General features: G+C 37.5%; 1 protein-coding gene across 3 annotated transcripts in view; it reads right to left on the minus strand.

Annotated features, from left to right (window-relative positions):
• Positions 1 to 1,337: 1,337 nt before the first annotated feature.
• The window catches only part of TRABD (TraB domain containing), a 32,988-nt gene continuing 17,246 nt past the window's right edge, over positions 1,338 to 17,079 (minus strand). For all 3 annotated transcript variants that reach the window (XM_079305252.1, XM_079305253.1, XM_079305254.1), the window contains 6 exons: positions 16,847 to 16,987; positions 11,786 to 11,896; positions 10,327 to 10,466; positions 8,846 to 9,018; positions 7,138 to 7,249; positions 1,338 to 4,558 (listed from right to left, as the gene is read on the minus strand). In XM_079305252.1, the coding sequence (XP_079161378.1) occupies positions 4,384 to 4,558; positions 7,138 to 7,249; positions 8,846 to 9,018; positions 10,327 to 10,466; positions 11,786 to 11,896; positions 16,847 to 16,987 (852 nt within the window). In that variant the 3' untranslated portion in view covers positions 1,338 to 4,383. The remainder of the gene's footprint in view (positions 4,559 to 7,137; positions 7,250 to 8,845; positions 9,019 to 10,326; positions 10,467 to 11,785; positions 11,897 to 16,846; positions 16,988 to 17,079) is intronic.

The raw sequence follows: 17,079 nt of genomic DNA on the forward strand, positions 1-17,079 counted from the left end.
ATTTCAGCTGTGTATATTTGGAGCTACTTTTGTCCCTTCTTGATGTTTTCCATGTGCATCTCCACAGCATGGGCTCAGCCCCCTGCTGAAGTCTGTCCATCAGTCCAACCACATCAGTGACTCTTCTCCCGCCTTTCACTTAAAAGCTGCTACAAAAATGTCAGTCCTAAAACACTCAAGTCTAAAATAAAAGTTTATTTTCACTTTAAAAAGAAACAGGGAAATACATACATGAGTCTCATAGAGTTACACAAGTGATAATGTGCTGTTTCTTTTCCATGTGTAGCTCCCACTGCCTGGCACTTTGAGGTAACTGGATATATTTCTCAGTTTTTTAGATGTTTTACAATACACACAGAAATACAGCTTCCAATGGAAACAAAGACATTTTAATCCACCTCAAAAAGTCAATTTTAAAATTTTGTTCAGTATTTAGTATAGAAAAGACACCTCAAACGTGACAGGGGCCAGCAGTGTGCAATGTAATGCTGGTGAACGATGCACTCCCAAACAGGCAGCTGCTCCAGAGCAGAGCTGCTGTGCCATGTCCTCTGCCACTCCCAGGGACACTACAGGACTACAGTATTCAAAGCTTTTTCTTCCACCTAAATGGTTTAACCAGCAATTCTTTGCAGCCACAGCTCCTATTGCAACTGGAGGGAACTTTGCCTGATCAAAGGCATTTTGCTTTACACACAATCAAAAAAAAAACACTGATTGACAAAGGGTACAAATAGATGGTACATTATCTGTATGGAATGCAGCTTATCATATACATGAATACAGGTTCTTTGTATTAATACTTTTTTTAAGCAATGGTCATATTGATTTACCTGTGTCAATTTGAAAGATTATGCTCTTTGCCACTCATTCAACATCTTTTGCACTTAAAGGATGTTCATTTCCTGCATGGATGACAGCACTTTAAGCACAAATGACTGTGCCTGATGTGAAGCCAATGTTGGAGTGCTTTGCTAGACTGCCAGCTCCTTGCAAGACTGAGCACTGGAGGCATGAAAAGAAAAGCAACCAAAAAATCAACTCACCAGGCCTAACTCAGGACTCTTGAATTTACATTCTCACATTCAGCAGTCTCCCCATGTGTTCAGTAGGACAGGGAAACTCATCCTTTTTCTCTTAACCAGTTACATGTGGTAAGTAGAAAAACTACTGCTTCAGCATTACACTAAGATGCTCCTCATTAGGAGTTTGTTAGTTCAACTAATGTTCTCCAGGAAAATGTGTTAGATGGTGGCATTATCCTGTACTAGATCTAGCTAACCAGTGCTTGCTCTCAATACTGGTTCATTAGGAAAATAAATACCTTTGACAGAAACGGTGGTTAAAATATTTTATTTTTTATATAATAGAACATACTGCTGTTTACTTTAAATCACTTTAAAGGCACACATTGTTAGAAATACTTCAAATTTACATCACATGTACAAATGCATAAAACAGATGTACATGTCACCAAAAAAATACAATATGGCTTCATAAGGTTGAGGTGGGGCTGGGACAATTCAACATACACTTAAATTTTACAGGATGCTGTTAACACTGAAAGGACTGACTAGAACAGAAAAGAATGGACCTAAAACACAGATTTATGTTATATAAACAATACAACACATTGAATATACAACATCAAGAATTTGTGTATGGATTCATAGAATTGTTAGTTCTGCAAATTCATCATTTTCCAGTGCTACTGAATAAACAATGCATGCATATGATCTGCTAATTTGCAACAGTGGGAAGATAAGTTGCAAATTCTTCATCCACAAAGAGGTCCCCTGAAGAATCTGTTGATATGCTTTGTAAAAAAAATACTTAAAAAAAATTTGAAACAATAAGGTATTACTGGAGAGAATAACTGAATAACAAAAATGGACACCTTAGATGTTAATCACTTTTGGCTAAAAAGCATAAAACATCAAGTCTGCAAGAATGCTCCATGACAATCATTTAGCATTAGTCCCAACCAAGATTAAGGCTCCTATCTAAAATTTACCTTAGATTTGTTTTCCTTTGTGTAAAATTACCTGAGCACAGATATCAAAGATCTACAGAGCTTTTAAAATACCTGCAGATATTTTAAAAATCTGTAGATAACTTAAAGCAAAATATCCATGTATTTAATTCTACCAGCTAAATATTTTCAAGAAAATAACCAACAGAACATCATTTTGGTACATCAGTGAAGCCAGGAGAAGAGTGAGCTTAAGCTTTTGCTCTCATCTTTTAAAAATGTACCTAAAACGTAATAGAATTATTCAAACAGGACTGCTTAATTGTAAACAGTACATTAATTATTTTTTTAAATGGGAATCAAAATTCAGGCAGTCACTCTGCTCTTCTAGAAATAGTTTACAAATTCTGATTTTCCTCTTGCTAGAGATGGCTGGTGGTTTCTTAAGCACTAATAAATAGAAAATAACAGGACCTGCCCCACTGTTTTCTGTATTATCATTTACACTTTGTGTCCTAGAAGCATGAATTGCTATCATTCTCATTTGCTAAGGTTTATTCCCTGGACACCTGTAAGGTTCAGACACAGAAAAGCACCTAGCACCATCTTAAGAGCTCTGCAGAACTGGGTTAGATTCAGTAAGGTTAAAGATAAACATACACTTTAATAATTTGCTGCACTGGAACTGAACTGGAAAATAAAATTTTCAAAGAGCAAGGCAGAAAAGCATCAGGTTGCACAGACAGACCAGCTCCCAGCAAAGTTAATGCCATCACAGAGAGGAGCATCAGACCCTTAATTTTAACAGCTCAAAAAAGACTACACTGTACAGAAGATAGATGTACATACTTTCAGCAAACAAAAGACTGTATGGAACCATTTCAATCACAACCCTTTGGAAATATACCCTATTAAAAGTGGTTTCTGGATTTTATTGACCAACTGAAAAAACACAAAGAAACACAAAACACATCACTTTTTCCTCCTCCTGCCTCACATACTGGTTCCCATCTTTCATTCCCAAAAGAAATTAATACAGATAAAAACCTCACTTTAAGCAATGAGTATGTGAGCCTGAGGAGCAAATGGGACTCTTCCATTCAAATACACCAGGTTAACTTTGATATGACAATATTATCTGTGTTGTTGAACTAGGACTAGCTGATTGCCAAGGGCATTTTACAATTGCTGACAATCCTGTAAAAAGGGAAGGTACCAAAAAATTCCAGTGAAATATGAACCTATGATTTAAAAAGAAACAAATTGATGATGGATGAGTGTTCCAGATAATTAATAAAGCAAGTAACAGCAGTCTGTAGTACCCATAATTCTGTGTATAAATAGCAAGCAGGTAATCCAAATAAAATGCTACAGTTGGTTGAAAAACTAAATTGAACACTGTTTTCCTATTAAAATATCCATCCACCGAGAAATTACATTGATAAATAAAATATTTTCATGTAGCAAAAACAAGGGGCAGGTTAATTCCAGGCTTTTTATGCCAAATATGAAAGATCTGAGAAACAAAAGTTGTACAGTAGTTCTAGTCTTTTAAATTTACAATACTGAAACCAGCAGGATTTGGCTAAATAATACAGTTTAAATAAGCTAATCTAAAGGAACAGAGCGTCCTGTAAACATCTGACACAAACCACATTGCATTCTGATGGGGTGGCTATACCTTCTCTATGCAGGAGAAAGACAATTCAACTGGTGGTAGTAACAAGGGATGCAATCTAAAGGCAACATTCCTGTTCTTCAGTAAGGCTTGTAAAAAATTTGACTGTGTACGTATGACAGCCTGTACAATTATGAAATTTCTGGAAAGCTCTTAAGTTTAAAAAAAGCCTAAATGTTTTAGGTATAAAACACACATTGAGAAGATGTCCTTTTAAATTATGTGTAAAAGTGTCTGGCACCAGAAACAAACACTTGGTATTATTATACCTAAGAAAAAAAGCAAAGAATCACTCAAGTGTCCCTGAACTTCAGAGGAGATGCAGCCCAATAGGTGACTTTGCGTTGTTCTTTCCTCTGGAAAAGGAGCCATGAACACACACCCTTTAAGCTGCCTGTACTACATCATCAGTTTTATATATATATATATATTATATATAATGCATATATATAGTATACATGTATATAGTATGCATATATAATATATATATAATTGCATACACATTTCTTTTACCTCAATCTGGAATCATCTGGTTTCATGCAACACACCTATCAAGAATCAAACTACTGATTAAATCATAGCTGGTGTATAAAATATTTTATTATATAATGATTGAGTGTTGCTCAGCATCAATCAGCTCTGACTAGAATCCTCATTCTTCAGTCCAGCTCAGGCGTTGCCTCCATCACCCTTTCTTCAGCCACCTTCTTCACACAGAGCCTCCACTCAATGTTCATTGCTGAGGCACATCTGTCAGCCTCTGAAGATAGCACTGTGTTGCTGGCATTGAGAGAACAAACTGAACTGTCCTGTGACCTATTCGGTAGCAGCCATATCCCAGCAGTCCAAAAACTGTTGCTTTTAAAACAAATTTGAAAATCTTACTTGAAGCTGATGGAGGAGGCACACTGAAAAGGATAGAAAATAATATTAATATTTGCATAGCTGGAAACAGAAGGCATTTTCCAATTAAAAAAAAAAAGATCTTTTCTCCCCTTCCTCCCCATAGTGCAGGAAATTTTCAGATAACAGATACATCATGAATGAACAATGAAGCCTTTCATGTGCAAGGGCTACATATAATTAAATAACAATGAAAATTATTAAACACTTACAAAGCCTTTTCTATTTATGCATTTTGCCATTCTTAATGGCTAGGAACCTTCACTTGTCCATCACCCCGCCAAAATAACTATGTCAATATCCAGACTTTTTGAAGAATACTAGAAGATAATATTGTGATTTTCAGAGCTGCTTGGAAGTCTCTGCACTGGCCACCTGAACCAAGAGGCAGAGGACAAGAAGTAGACCAGGTCTACCCCTCCACCTTCAAACACTCTCACTGTTGGTATATGAACAGTTAACACCACCTTCCCAATAAAGCTGACTTTGAGAGCACAGTCACATGCACCTGCAGCCCTGCACCCTCACTAACAGCCTCTGCAGCAGCTCAGCTGGCCCTGCACCCACAGAAACTCATCATCCTCTCACAGACAACTCATTTCCATATATTGTTTCAAAGGAGCCTCAAGTTATTATTAATTTATATCCATTAAAAGTTTCTAATGTATTCAGAAGTAATCAGTTACAATAGCACAAAAACACTGGGTGCTCTCAAACCAGGTTAGATGTGCTGAGGTTAGGATACAACTAGACTGAGTTAGATCCATGTGCCCAAACTAGGGAAAATTATCACTGGTAAGACTTTGCACATTACAGCAATATGCAGGAGAGTTTAAGAAAAGCATATGTATTGAAAAAAAAAAGGTGTAAAGCCATGTTTTACATGTTGTTGTACCCTTCTCTACCTACTCTCTCAATTACAATACCTCACCACAATTAAAAAAAGTAAAAATCAATTAATAGTAGCTGGTCAGGGCACAGTGCTAATAATGCCCAGCTCATGGATTCAATCCTTGTATGGGCCATTCACTTAGGAGCTGGACTCAATCCTTGTACACCCCTTCCAACTCAAAATATACTGTGGCAGACATTAAAGTCTGCTTGGAGTCATGTTCAATGCATGAACTAAAAATTAGAAAAAAATCAGAAAAATTTCAACTTCTAAAATTCAACTAAATACCTGTGAAAGTCTTAAAAACCTGCCACCATAGAGAGGTGATGAACATTAAACACACAAAAGAAAGGCCTAACTCTTCTCTGCAACTGCAGTGCAACATCATGAGGGGCAAAAAAGTTTAAAGAAAAATAAGTTGCAAATACAGCACTCTTATGAATGTCATTTGCTTCTTATTATTTCAGAAAATCAAGTTAATGCAATATTAATGTCTTATGAAAGATACTAGTAACTCTTCTGCTCAGTTATGGCACTGGCAGAGTAAAGACAATCAAGTCAGAGCCTAAAATTTGATGAGAAAAGCCTTCTATGCAGACTTGAAGACATGCATATGGTCTTTGGGCTATTCAGTTCTGTGTTGTCAATGATGCAACCAACAGCCGCCACACAACTATATGGATTCAGACAAACTCATTATTCAGGTTATTTACGAGAGTGCAGAGGAATATGGACATCTAGTTTGTGACTCCAGGTGAGGCTTAGTCTTGCAAGATAGCTACAAATGGCCAGGCAGAACTTCTGCACTTTGCATTCTTGAATCCAGACAACAAGAGTTTTTCTAAATCATATTTTACATCTCTAAATATACCATTTATGTGGATGTCAGTCTTTTTTGGTTTTCATAGTCTCTGAAGAGATGGATGAGGTTGTTACATAAGCATAATAAAAGGATGTGATAAAGAAAGTGCATATATGAAAGACCCTATAATCCTAAAGCACCACAGACCAATATTACTAGGTTGTATTATAATATCTCCTGTATTTCTGAAGTCCTGATCTTTATGGCTTTATGTGGTATACATAGTCTGAACACTTTGGTTCTTCAACTGTCTTTTACGAAGCACATACATCTATTTTAATAGGTACTTTGAAGCAAGAGTTCACCAGATACATGGCTTAAACCAGCTCATAATTAGTTAGGTATACACATTAAAACAAGTCATTACATAGATATACACTTAAAAATAGGGTACATCAATTGTGACACTAAACTTGGCAGAGCCAGCAGTGTCCCGACAAAACAAAAGTTTTAAATCCAATTATTTATATTTACCTAAGCTAGACTAAAAGGCTTGTTCTGTTTTCACCATCTTCTACAGCCCTCATTTGAATTTTCATTTTAGAAGACTTGAGTGAAAACCAATTAATTTTCTTTCTAGACAAGAGCATATTCTCAGCTCTACTTTCCTCCATATTCAACTACTTGTTTTTTCCTTCGATATTTTATTTTTCTTTGCTGTAAGCACAATCTACAAGCACTGCACAGCAAGTCAATGAGCTGACAGGACAGGGATGACAGCGGAGATGCTTCTTCAAGCTGTGACAACCAACCAAAACAACTCCAAAGAAACTGCTGGTTTTTAGCAGAAGAAGCTGTTACATCAACATGTAGAAAAGGACAATTGTTACCTCATTATTTCCTGGATCTTTAAGTCAGAATTCCAGTTCTTTTCAATTCCAGGTACATGACCCATGCCAACAACACCAACTACAACAGCTGGGATATATTTTCTAGGTTCATCTGAGAAAAGAGAGATAGAGAAAGGAACATATCTGTAAAAGAACTCATTTCAGGCTGTAAATAAACAGGCAATGGGTGAGACTACAAAATTTTTCCAATATATATGGGCTTTTAGTGCCAGATACTGAAATCCTGTTGTTCCATACTCATCTCACCTTCTGCCTCTTTCACTGAAAGTCTGAAAAAGTCAGCACGGTTTCTGTATTTTCAGGAATCATTTATTTAATAAGTAGACCTGGCCAGTGCTCATATTCTACTTTCAGGATGACAGGCTCAGCAGATGCAAGCTACATGAACCTCTTTCCTTCTCTGTGTAGGTCATGTGTCTGTACTGCTTATGAGGAACACCCCTGGTCTTTGCCATCTCCTGAATACAGAACTTTCTTTGCCACTTTGGACAGTGGCACCTGGCACACAAAGTGGAACAAGATTTTGTCTCACAATCGTAGAAAAACACTTGAGACCACACCTGTCCCTGTGAAGTTCCCTGTTAGAGACCTGGCCTCAACAACAGCAAACCCACCCATCAGCTAAGCCAGTTACCATCAGACCAAAGCAACACGTGCCAGCTCTCACCCTCACCTCCCATCTACCACCCAAATTTCACAACATCCAAAATGTGGTTCCTGGAAGTTTTCTCCAATGAAAAATATAGCACCATGGCGCAATAAAAGTAACTCACAAAAAACTTTCTAAGGAATAATGATCAGACTGGTTTCCTATGGGGAAAATTCTACACAATACATAAATATAAAATACAAGTTCCACTGTTTTGTTTTAAGTATTCACCCTGGACTTTTCCAGAAAAAAAACTGAAGAGCAGTCCAGCTCAAAATGGAACAAAACTGTATTAAAAACACTAGAACTATTACAAATTTACCAATTGGTTTTTCTAAATTTTCTTTTTCTCAGTCTATTCTAGGGTTGCTCTAAATCAGAACTGCAACTACAACAGAAGTTCTGCACTAAACTGATGACAAAAACTATCTTCTTAAGATATTAAGTAAGAGATAACATACTTCAGCATGCTTATCTGTAGGAAGGGCATGCAGATTATATGTCAGCAGAATACTTCCAAAGATTAGACAAATACTATTTTTCTATATGCCTATATTTTGCTGAAAGAGCAGAATCACATATGATTATTACTGCCAGATCAAAGTTCCTAGCAGCCCAATTTATAATTATTAAAAAAAACTATGAAGAGTACTGAAATTAGAGAACTAACTTATCAAGACATGAGTCTCTCAGCAGCCAGTGACGACAATGAATTTTGGTGAGATAATGGGGCAAGCGAGAGATGACTGTCCCACACTGTGCTGTCATACAAGATCTGTGCCTTTTCAAATAGTTGCCTGGCTAATTAGTATTTTCCAGTTTTAAATAGCACAATGAGAGAGGAAGTGCAATTTAGAGTCTACTGCTCTAGGTGGTTTCAACAGAAGATTAATACCCCTTTTCAATTTTTCAAGCATTGTATCTTATGTGACATGTGGCATTTGTGAACAGAACATCCCAGATTTCCTGAGAACTGAACTTTGGAGCAGTACACAAAGAACACCTTGCTGGTTATAATCTCTGCTTTAAAACAATTACTTTCTGAAGCTCGAGGTAGTTCTATCTGCTTTGCTGCTTGCTTCAACATGTAGGTCAAGTAAATATCTCGTTCAGAGACAATAGTTCGATGAAGATCAGGGAATTCTCCAATCATTTCTGCCATCATCTGTTCCAGTAAATCCTTCTGTTTGCATTTCTCCACATCATCTTTACTGAAAGAAAGGTAAATTTTCTCAGTATCTGTTATGCTTTTAAAGGTCAACACAGACAAACTAATGAATAAAAACAATTGGGCGTTGCACCTAAACACAGCCTACAGTTTTCCTCTCCATAAGGAAAATAATCTCCATAAACCTGTAAAACTTGATACCTAACAATGCCTCTACAGTGAAGGAAAGGGAAAGAAAAGAGATCACTTGCCTTTAGTCAGTTCAACTGGATTTTCTCCCTTCCCACTTTAGAAGCTGACAACTCAACAGCAAAACCACTAGGGCTTCAAAGGCAGGAGTTACCATGGTGCCCCACTCTCAGTGTATATTAATAAGCTTAGAAGACCCTACACACAGCTCTTCTGAAGAAGAGATCTGATCACTGAGCACATAGAGAGACTACTCAAGGAACAAAAAAGGCACACTGTAATGCACAGTCTGAGGGCAAGGAAAGGGATCTGCAGGTTCCTAATGTCAATCACAGGTCTTTAGCAGGGAAGTCAAAGTTATAAACCAATTGCCAGAATAGAAGAATAGCAAACCGGCAGAAAATGCAAAATAAGAATTGCAGGAGTAAATGTAATGAGCTTTTATTCTGTTCATAGGTGCTACAAACCCTTCTGCTAGCACCCCTGGCTGTGGGTCACAGCTTGCAGCAATGAAATTATCTGGTTTGGCATCACCGCCTACTAAAGAATGATGTCCAGCAGGCTTATTTTAGTTTCCAAGATGAAAGCAGCACTACAAACATCAGCACAGCAAGCTAAAGCAGAAATGCTAGCTTTCAACAGACCCAGAAATATCAGTAGACTGAAAATTTTGATGTTGAATTATTACTCCATTTTCTACGGAATCTCATGTTCATGGCTGTATGTGGAAGTCTTAAGAACATACAAATTATTGTACTAAGGCCTTTACTCTCTCTTATTTACAACAGCCATACACAGTGGTGGAAAAAATTAATCTTCTGCATAAAAATAGTAAAATAATTTTTTAAAATTAAAGTATATATAATATAAAAATTTTAAAGTATAAAGTATATATATATTATTAAAGTATATAATGTTATACTAATCTTACACTTCACCTGGAGGTAATGCATTGAAAGACAATTAAAGCAAGACCTGACACAGGATCTGAAAGACAGCTTCCACTTCAGAATTGCATATTATTGCAGGATAGTTTGTATATTCACCCTTTTCACTTACGTCAAATTTCATTGCACCAGGCTGGGTACCCTCATACTAGAGTCAAACTGAAGAATTGAATAATCCAGCCCAAATATAAAACTTATGGCGAGCTTATTCATACCTGATGGGGTCAGATAAGAAGCAAAGGCCCCAAGCAAGCTTGACTTTTTGCCAGAAAGAAAGTGCAGCAATTGCTCTCTTAAATGTAACAGGGATGGGTCGGTCTCCAAGGTGGAATTTACAGAAAGGTACTTTACTGGCCTGAAAGAGAAGATACAAATAACTAGTCAACATTTCATACTGCAGCACAGCACTTTCCTATTAAGGAATGTTAAGGATACACCATGTTATACAAGGTATCTTAGAAAAGAGCAAGTAGTATCATACTTCAACATCAGGAAGCATTTTGGCTTTGCAGTAAATACAGTTTACAAAATACTACTACATTACTTCATAGAGGAATAAATCTGCTACACAATGCAGCAGGCATTACAGTAAAACCATAAAATTGTAATGCCACATCTTTGAAGTTACTTCTACTGAAGCAGAAAGCTTCTGATTATTACTACATAAGGGGGCTCAACATCTGTCTGGGTCAGAATACAGTCTGTGGTGAACCAACATAATTTTGCTAGGATCTGTCAGGATCATCAGCCTCACAGTTGGTCATGGCAAAATATATTGGAGAAAGAGCTCATGAGACAATAACTGATGGCAGATACCACGTTATAATGTGAGACTTGACTGTATTTCTATGAATAGTTGTTTAAAAATCTCCAGCAATCACTTTAGAATAGGACAGTTAATTTTGTTCTTTCATATCTAAAATGGGAAACATTTAAAATGGTTTCCTTCTAGAATGCTCAAGAAAATAAACCTTGAAGAAGTTTTCTTCTTATTAAGGATAAATGCACCAAATAATTCCAGATTGTTTGTAGCAATGTTCTCTCAGATTTCCTTACTAGTACATATTTTACATCAAAATGGCAAGATACATTCTGCAAGATGGATGTAAAACACAGCTACTGTTTAGTTCCAGGTATCACTGCTGGCAGTAGTACAAAAGATGATTGTTAAAAGACCATATAGGACTAATAAACCAGTCAGTTAGCAGTTAACAAAGTATTTCACTTTCCCAGTCTTTGTAGATGAATGGAACGTGTCAGATCTCATTAATCCTTTAGAGCTGGTTTTCACAGCCTGAAATCCTGACACTGACAACAGTGGGACCAAGATCAGTATCCACAATTCAGAAACAATTATTTAAAAGAAACTAAATTACTACTGAAAACAAATGTCTTCAGAAATATGATCAGGAAAAAGCTTTATCATTTGAAGCCTTTTTGGAATTGCTTTCCTACAACTTATATTTACAAATCTTTGTACCTTAAGGTACAGTCTGAAGTCAAAAAATATTTTTACAACTTCACTGGCTTCCACAGATGGCCAGTTGGCAGATTGGCTTCACTCTATGGCCAGAGTGCTCTCTTCTAGGCAATAACAAAATAGTCTTATTGAGTTAAACTCTGGAAGCAAAAGGCCAGTAATCTGACCTCAGAAAAGCCAGTTCAAGTTCGCACCTCTTTGAAAGCCTCCCTGAATTCTCCTCCTGGGGCCATTCCCAGCTGTTCTGTGATGTGAGCAGAAACCTTCAGAAGCAGCATTTGCATCAGTCCAGACATGACTCCATTCTGGCAGAAGAGAGAGAAAAACATGTAAAAAAAAATAAAAAGTCAACAGGCTAAAGAATGCACTGTTTACAGAAGTGAAAAAAACCCAATTATTTTAATGAAGAAACAGCACTGAAACAACATTTTGGAGCCAATTCACTGATCAATACAGCCCATATTTCAGTTTTTATCAGTTTACCTCACTGTGCGGCCAAAGTATTCTGCCTTTCAACAAAAACGTACAGCAGGTTAAGAATATAAAGAAAGGTAGCCAGACTTACTTCAGTCTATATTTACTCTGCCTGCCTGAAGAAAGTATCTGAATAACTCAATGGCTAAACAGTTCATACTGTGCATTTAATTTTTCTTGACCTATGGATACAAAAAAATAAAGGGACCACAAGAGAATTTACATTAAATGTACAGTGAATGCCATGTCCTAGAAATACTGATGTGAATAGCCAGTGATCTAATCCCAGAAACGTCAACAATCATGAAAAACACTAGGTTGAGGACTGATTAGATGAAGAAACAAGGAGAATCTAACATTGCACAAGAAATTGCACTGTATGATTTCAGCACACAAGATCTTAAGAGACCTCACAAATCTGTGTATGAATGAGTCCTACAAGAAGACCAAAGGTTCTCTATTACTTTTTTGAACTAGATTTAAAATCAAAGTTCTTGTCTTGAGAAAGAAAATATTTCTTCTATGTACACTTGAAGTTTTCTATTCCTGACATTTTAGAAAAAGAATTAAAAGAACATCTGAAATCCATCCCTTCTGTCCAGCTCTGGCTATCCTCAACAAGTTACTTTTATGATTAGGACTCAATGAATCAACATTACCTGTTCCATAGCATAAGCTGCACCTTGGTTACACATCTACTCCAATTTGCCATCAGTCCATAATTCCACCAAAAAGGGCACTGCCCCTTCCCTCAACAAAGGCTAATTTCCTTCTATATCATCAGCTTTGTGCAACTGAAGGTGAGGCTACATAGGATAGCCTGACTTAACATAACTGCTGGAAGTTACCAGAGAAAGGTCCTGGTCTCCATTCCTTGCTCAAATGACCCACCCTGAGCCAGATCCAACACTTGTGTGTGTGACCTCTCCAAAGGCTGTGGGTGGGTTTGTGCCATTAAATGGAATCAAGAGTCACTGAGGACCAGAACTGGCAAAAGAGAAGGGTTATTTTCAAAGCCAATTTATTACCTGCTTTATCATACTACAAACTAGCAAGCATGAAAGAAAGTCAAGTGCTGGGCTTCTGGAGAGAGTCAAGGAAGAAACAGGAGAAAAAGTGATTTCACAGCATCCCTGAGATCCAGTTAAAAGTGCCTGGGCATGAAAAGTTTCCAGAAGTTCAATAAAGATACTCACCCCACCTGACCACCCCCCCTCAAAAAAAAAAAAAAATCCAAACAAAAAACTAGGATAATGCAGCCGGAGGTTATTTGCTGGCTGATCTCTCCTTCAGGATTGATGTGCCTGAAGTTGTATTTTTACACTGTGATAGGAAGATTCATCCTGTTGGCTAACAGAGGGATACATATTTGAAGTGTTTCCAAATTGTCTGTGCTCTTAACCTGCATGAAACTTAGTGCCTGCCATGTTTGTTGAGCATGGAAATAGTGTGATAAACAGTTGTACGTAGTAGCAGCCAGCAACAGCTGGCCTGCCAAATACTGTTGGAGGATAAAGAGAAAAATGTACAAAAACGATGAGAGCAAAACAGTAAAGGAAGTTATTATCTACACAAGATTATTCAGTGTTGTATCAAGGAAAGCTGACCAAAACAAAAGGAAAAAACATTAAATCCTGAGTGGATGGCAATAATTTTGTAGGTTAGATGCAACAGCCATAAACATAGCAATGCACAAATATAAAGAAATTTAACTGCACACATAAGGATGCAAAGCTATTAGCACACAGGAAAGAGAAAGCAAACCACCAATTTTGTCAGCTCAATGTTCAACAGCAGTCAAAGCAAGAAGAGTAAGAGATTACTGGGAAAGAAAGAACAGCAAAACATGAAAGCACTGCTGTACTATCTTTAGCAGACTCCTGCCTTGAAAACAAGATACTTCAACCAGAAAATATGCAAAGAAATATCAAATATATGAGAAGAGATTAAACATACTAAATACTCATCAAGCTTGGGAAAGGATGACTGGACACACGATTAGCACAGAGACAGTGAAAAGGGGAGGAAGAGAGAGCAATACTCAGGCAAAGAAAAGAACACATACTATGTATGGGAACACAGCCCATGCAGGGGGCCTCAGAGCTACTCTTTGACTGCATATCAAGTCACTGATCCAGCACCAAGTGCAGAAACAAACCATGTGAACTTCCATTCACAATTCTTTTAAAAACCCCCATTCCTGTGAAGGAAGGCAGCACAGCCTTGACACCTGGAGCCTGGAACTGGTTTCCTTATTGCTGCAAGACCACTGGATGTTAGCCTTCAAAACACAAGTGAAGGTAGCAAGTGAACAGCAGCCTGCTCCTGTCCATATGGATGTATCTATCCTCTATCCATTCATGTTATATCCATTTTGTTTAAGAGGACTATCCCTGTGGTTTACCTAAACATGGAGGGCTGTATGACACAGTGCAAAAGGTAAGCTTTTTTCACCCGCCAGAACCAACATTACAATGTAATCCTCCACAGGTAATTTCAGACAAAAAGAGGTTAAGCTACAATTTTGCTGTCACTAGCTCACTTTCTCTTCTGTCCTCAGAGCAAGGTTTCTCAACTGCCCCTCTGTGTCCAGAGTAGCAATCTTACAGCCACCAGGAGATGATGTAGCAAAAAACCAAGCCCTATCACAGGACCATGGTATGGACACAGAAGGGATAGAGGAACCAGGAAGCCAGGGAGAATATAAGAGAAAACCTGTCTTACCAGTTTGGTTTAAGCCAACTGTTACTGCACATCTCCAGGTTATCCATATTTGAGCCAGGTACCAGCCTGCACCATGTTGCCTTGCTTAATGGAAAGCAAACAGGTAACTCTCTGCAAACAACTGGAAGGGTTTTGAAATTCAAGGAGGAGCTAAAGGAAGTGTGGTTTTAACCTGAAGCAGTTACCTGATAAGCTGTGGATGCCAGTGACCCGTTGCAAATATGTACACTTCATGTTAACATTCTGCTCAGTTTCCAGCTTCAATTAAGAATGAAATCAATATTTATGTGGTGATTATAAAAAGACACCATTTGGGCTTTTTTCCTCATTTTCAAGCTCAAGGATGAAAGCTAAAAGCAGCTTTGACTTTCAGTGTAGCTTTTGAGCCTGTCTCATTTCAATGAGAGGAGGCAACTAAGGCATAACTGAGCAACTCACCAACTGGTTTGATTTTTATCAGAGAAAAACAAAGACAGTATAATTTGGCATGAGATAGTTGGATTGTTCTTCCTGGTTTTCCCTACAATCAATGCTGTTAGTGATTCAAAGGGGAAAGGCTGGGGGATTTTTTTGGTTGAGATCACAGAGAGAAATATGTTCTTTAAAGGCTAATGTTTAAATTTTATTATTTGCATTATTTCTGCAAATAAAGTAAAGGAGACTAATACTGAGCTGTAAGAATAGGAAGGATCCTTGAAGTATTCTCTGGCTTTGGAGCCAAGAGAGTCTGTGTTTTTCTACTGTCTGCACAAAAGATCACTTTGAGCCCTAGTAGGAAGTGGTAACTGCAAAGCTGACAACATGAATTTACATCACAAGAGAAAAAAAAGTCTGCTATTTTGTTTTCACTGTCCTTTTCCTCTTGACACAACAAAAACTGTTGCATTTAGCTCTGATACAAAGAAAAAAAAAATGTTTCTGTGCCTGTTCACAAGGTCAGAAGATCCCCAGCTATGCTGTTCCAGCTGTTGTGAACATGCATTTTGGCTACATGCTTCAGAACAATCCACTTTACTAAAGATAATCACAGATGCAGCAATTCATGCAATATGCAAGTGTTTTGCAGTGCCTTTTCCTTTGATAGGGCAGAAATAAAGAAAACAGGAAAGACACATTATTGCCTAACTGTGTGAGTCAGAAAGCCTGCCCCGAGACCCTGTGTGTGAACACACACACTGCATAGCCCCAAGCCACTGCAAGTGTGCAGATTATGTTCCTATGGGGGTGCAGTCCTGGAAATTCCACAATCACATCAATAAAGCAATTCCAATATACAGTTACCACACAATCAAAATAATAACCTGTGAATTTCTTCATTCAATTGGACACTGAAACTCTTTCTACTATTGACTGTGCACTGCCATTCTAATCAAGTGTCCTGTCATTTTTAAGTTAACTTTGTGTTGTTTCCCTGTGCCTAGCTTAAAATTACTTAAATGCAAGCTAGCTAGGTGGAACTGAAAAAATACAGGACTTTTTTGTTGCACACACATCCAGACATATCCACATCAAACTGCCAGAGTAGTTATAATTTGAATAGAGTCCCACATGTTTTAGCCCAAAGTTTTCAGCATTCCCCTTCAGGGCCTACTGTCAATTAGAAACTAGTCAAAATACAAGTGGATAGGTAGGAATAAAGAGCAACACACTAAGATGAAGGAGGAGTGTAGCTAAACAGAAAATAACAAAATTGAGTGCTCTTTAAATAGTTGTGATACAGATGCAGACTGCAGGAATAATAATAATATTTAAATATATTAGCAGAGTATTACAATTACAAAGCTAGACTTGTGTCCTGCAAATGGAGCAGCTATCAAGTGCAGGGGCATTCCTGTCAAGGTCAACAATTTGCCCAACCAATCCCATTGTAAAAAGAAAGTCCTCAATGCTCCATCTGAAAACAGAAAAAACCACCCAAATCTAGCTTTGCCTCTGTAATAGTACGCTCACCTACATCAACAGTATTAGGTTCCCAGCTGATGGGAACAATGGTTCTGAATGCAATTTGACAAATTTGTCTTAACATAAACCTTTAATTCCCACCATAGGAATCATACCTGCTTTATAGCTTGTTGAAGTTTCTCCAGATTTATTTCTTTGGCTTCTTTTAGTAATGTCTTTTCATCCATTTTTAACATAGAAACTCTGTACTGACACAGTTCCACCACAACTACATCAGGCTGAACTTCTTGTATTGTCTGAAAAAGATTAATTTATTTATACTGCTTAAGAAAGAGATAAACAGAAATGCAGCCAATATCAACACTTTAAAGAGAAAAGGGACTTTAAA

The sequence above is a fragment of the Erithacus rubecula genome (assembly GCF_903797595.1).
Source record: "Erithacus rubecula genome assembly, chromosome: 4".
In the NCBI taxonomy this organism is placed as follows: Eukaryota; Metazoa; Chordata; class Aves; order Passeriformes; family Muscicapidae; genus Erithacus; species Erithacus rubecula.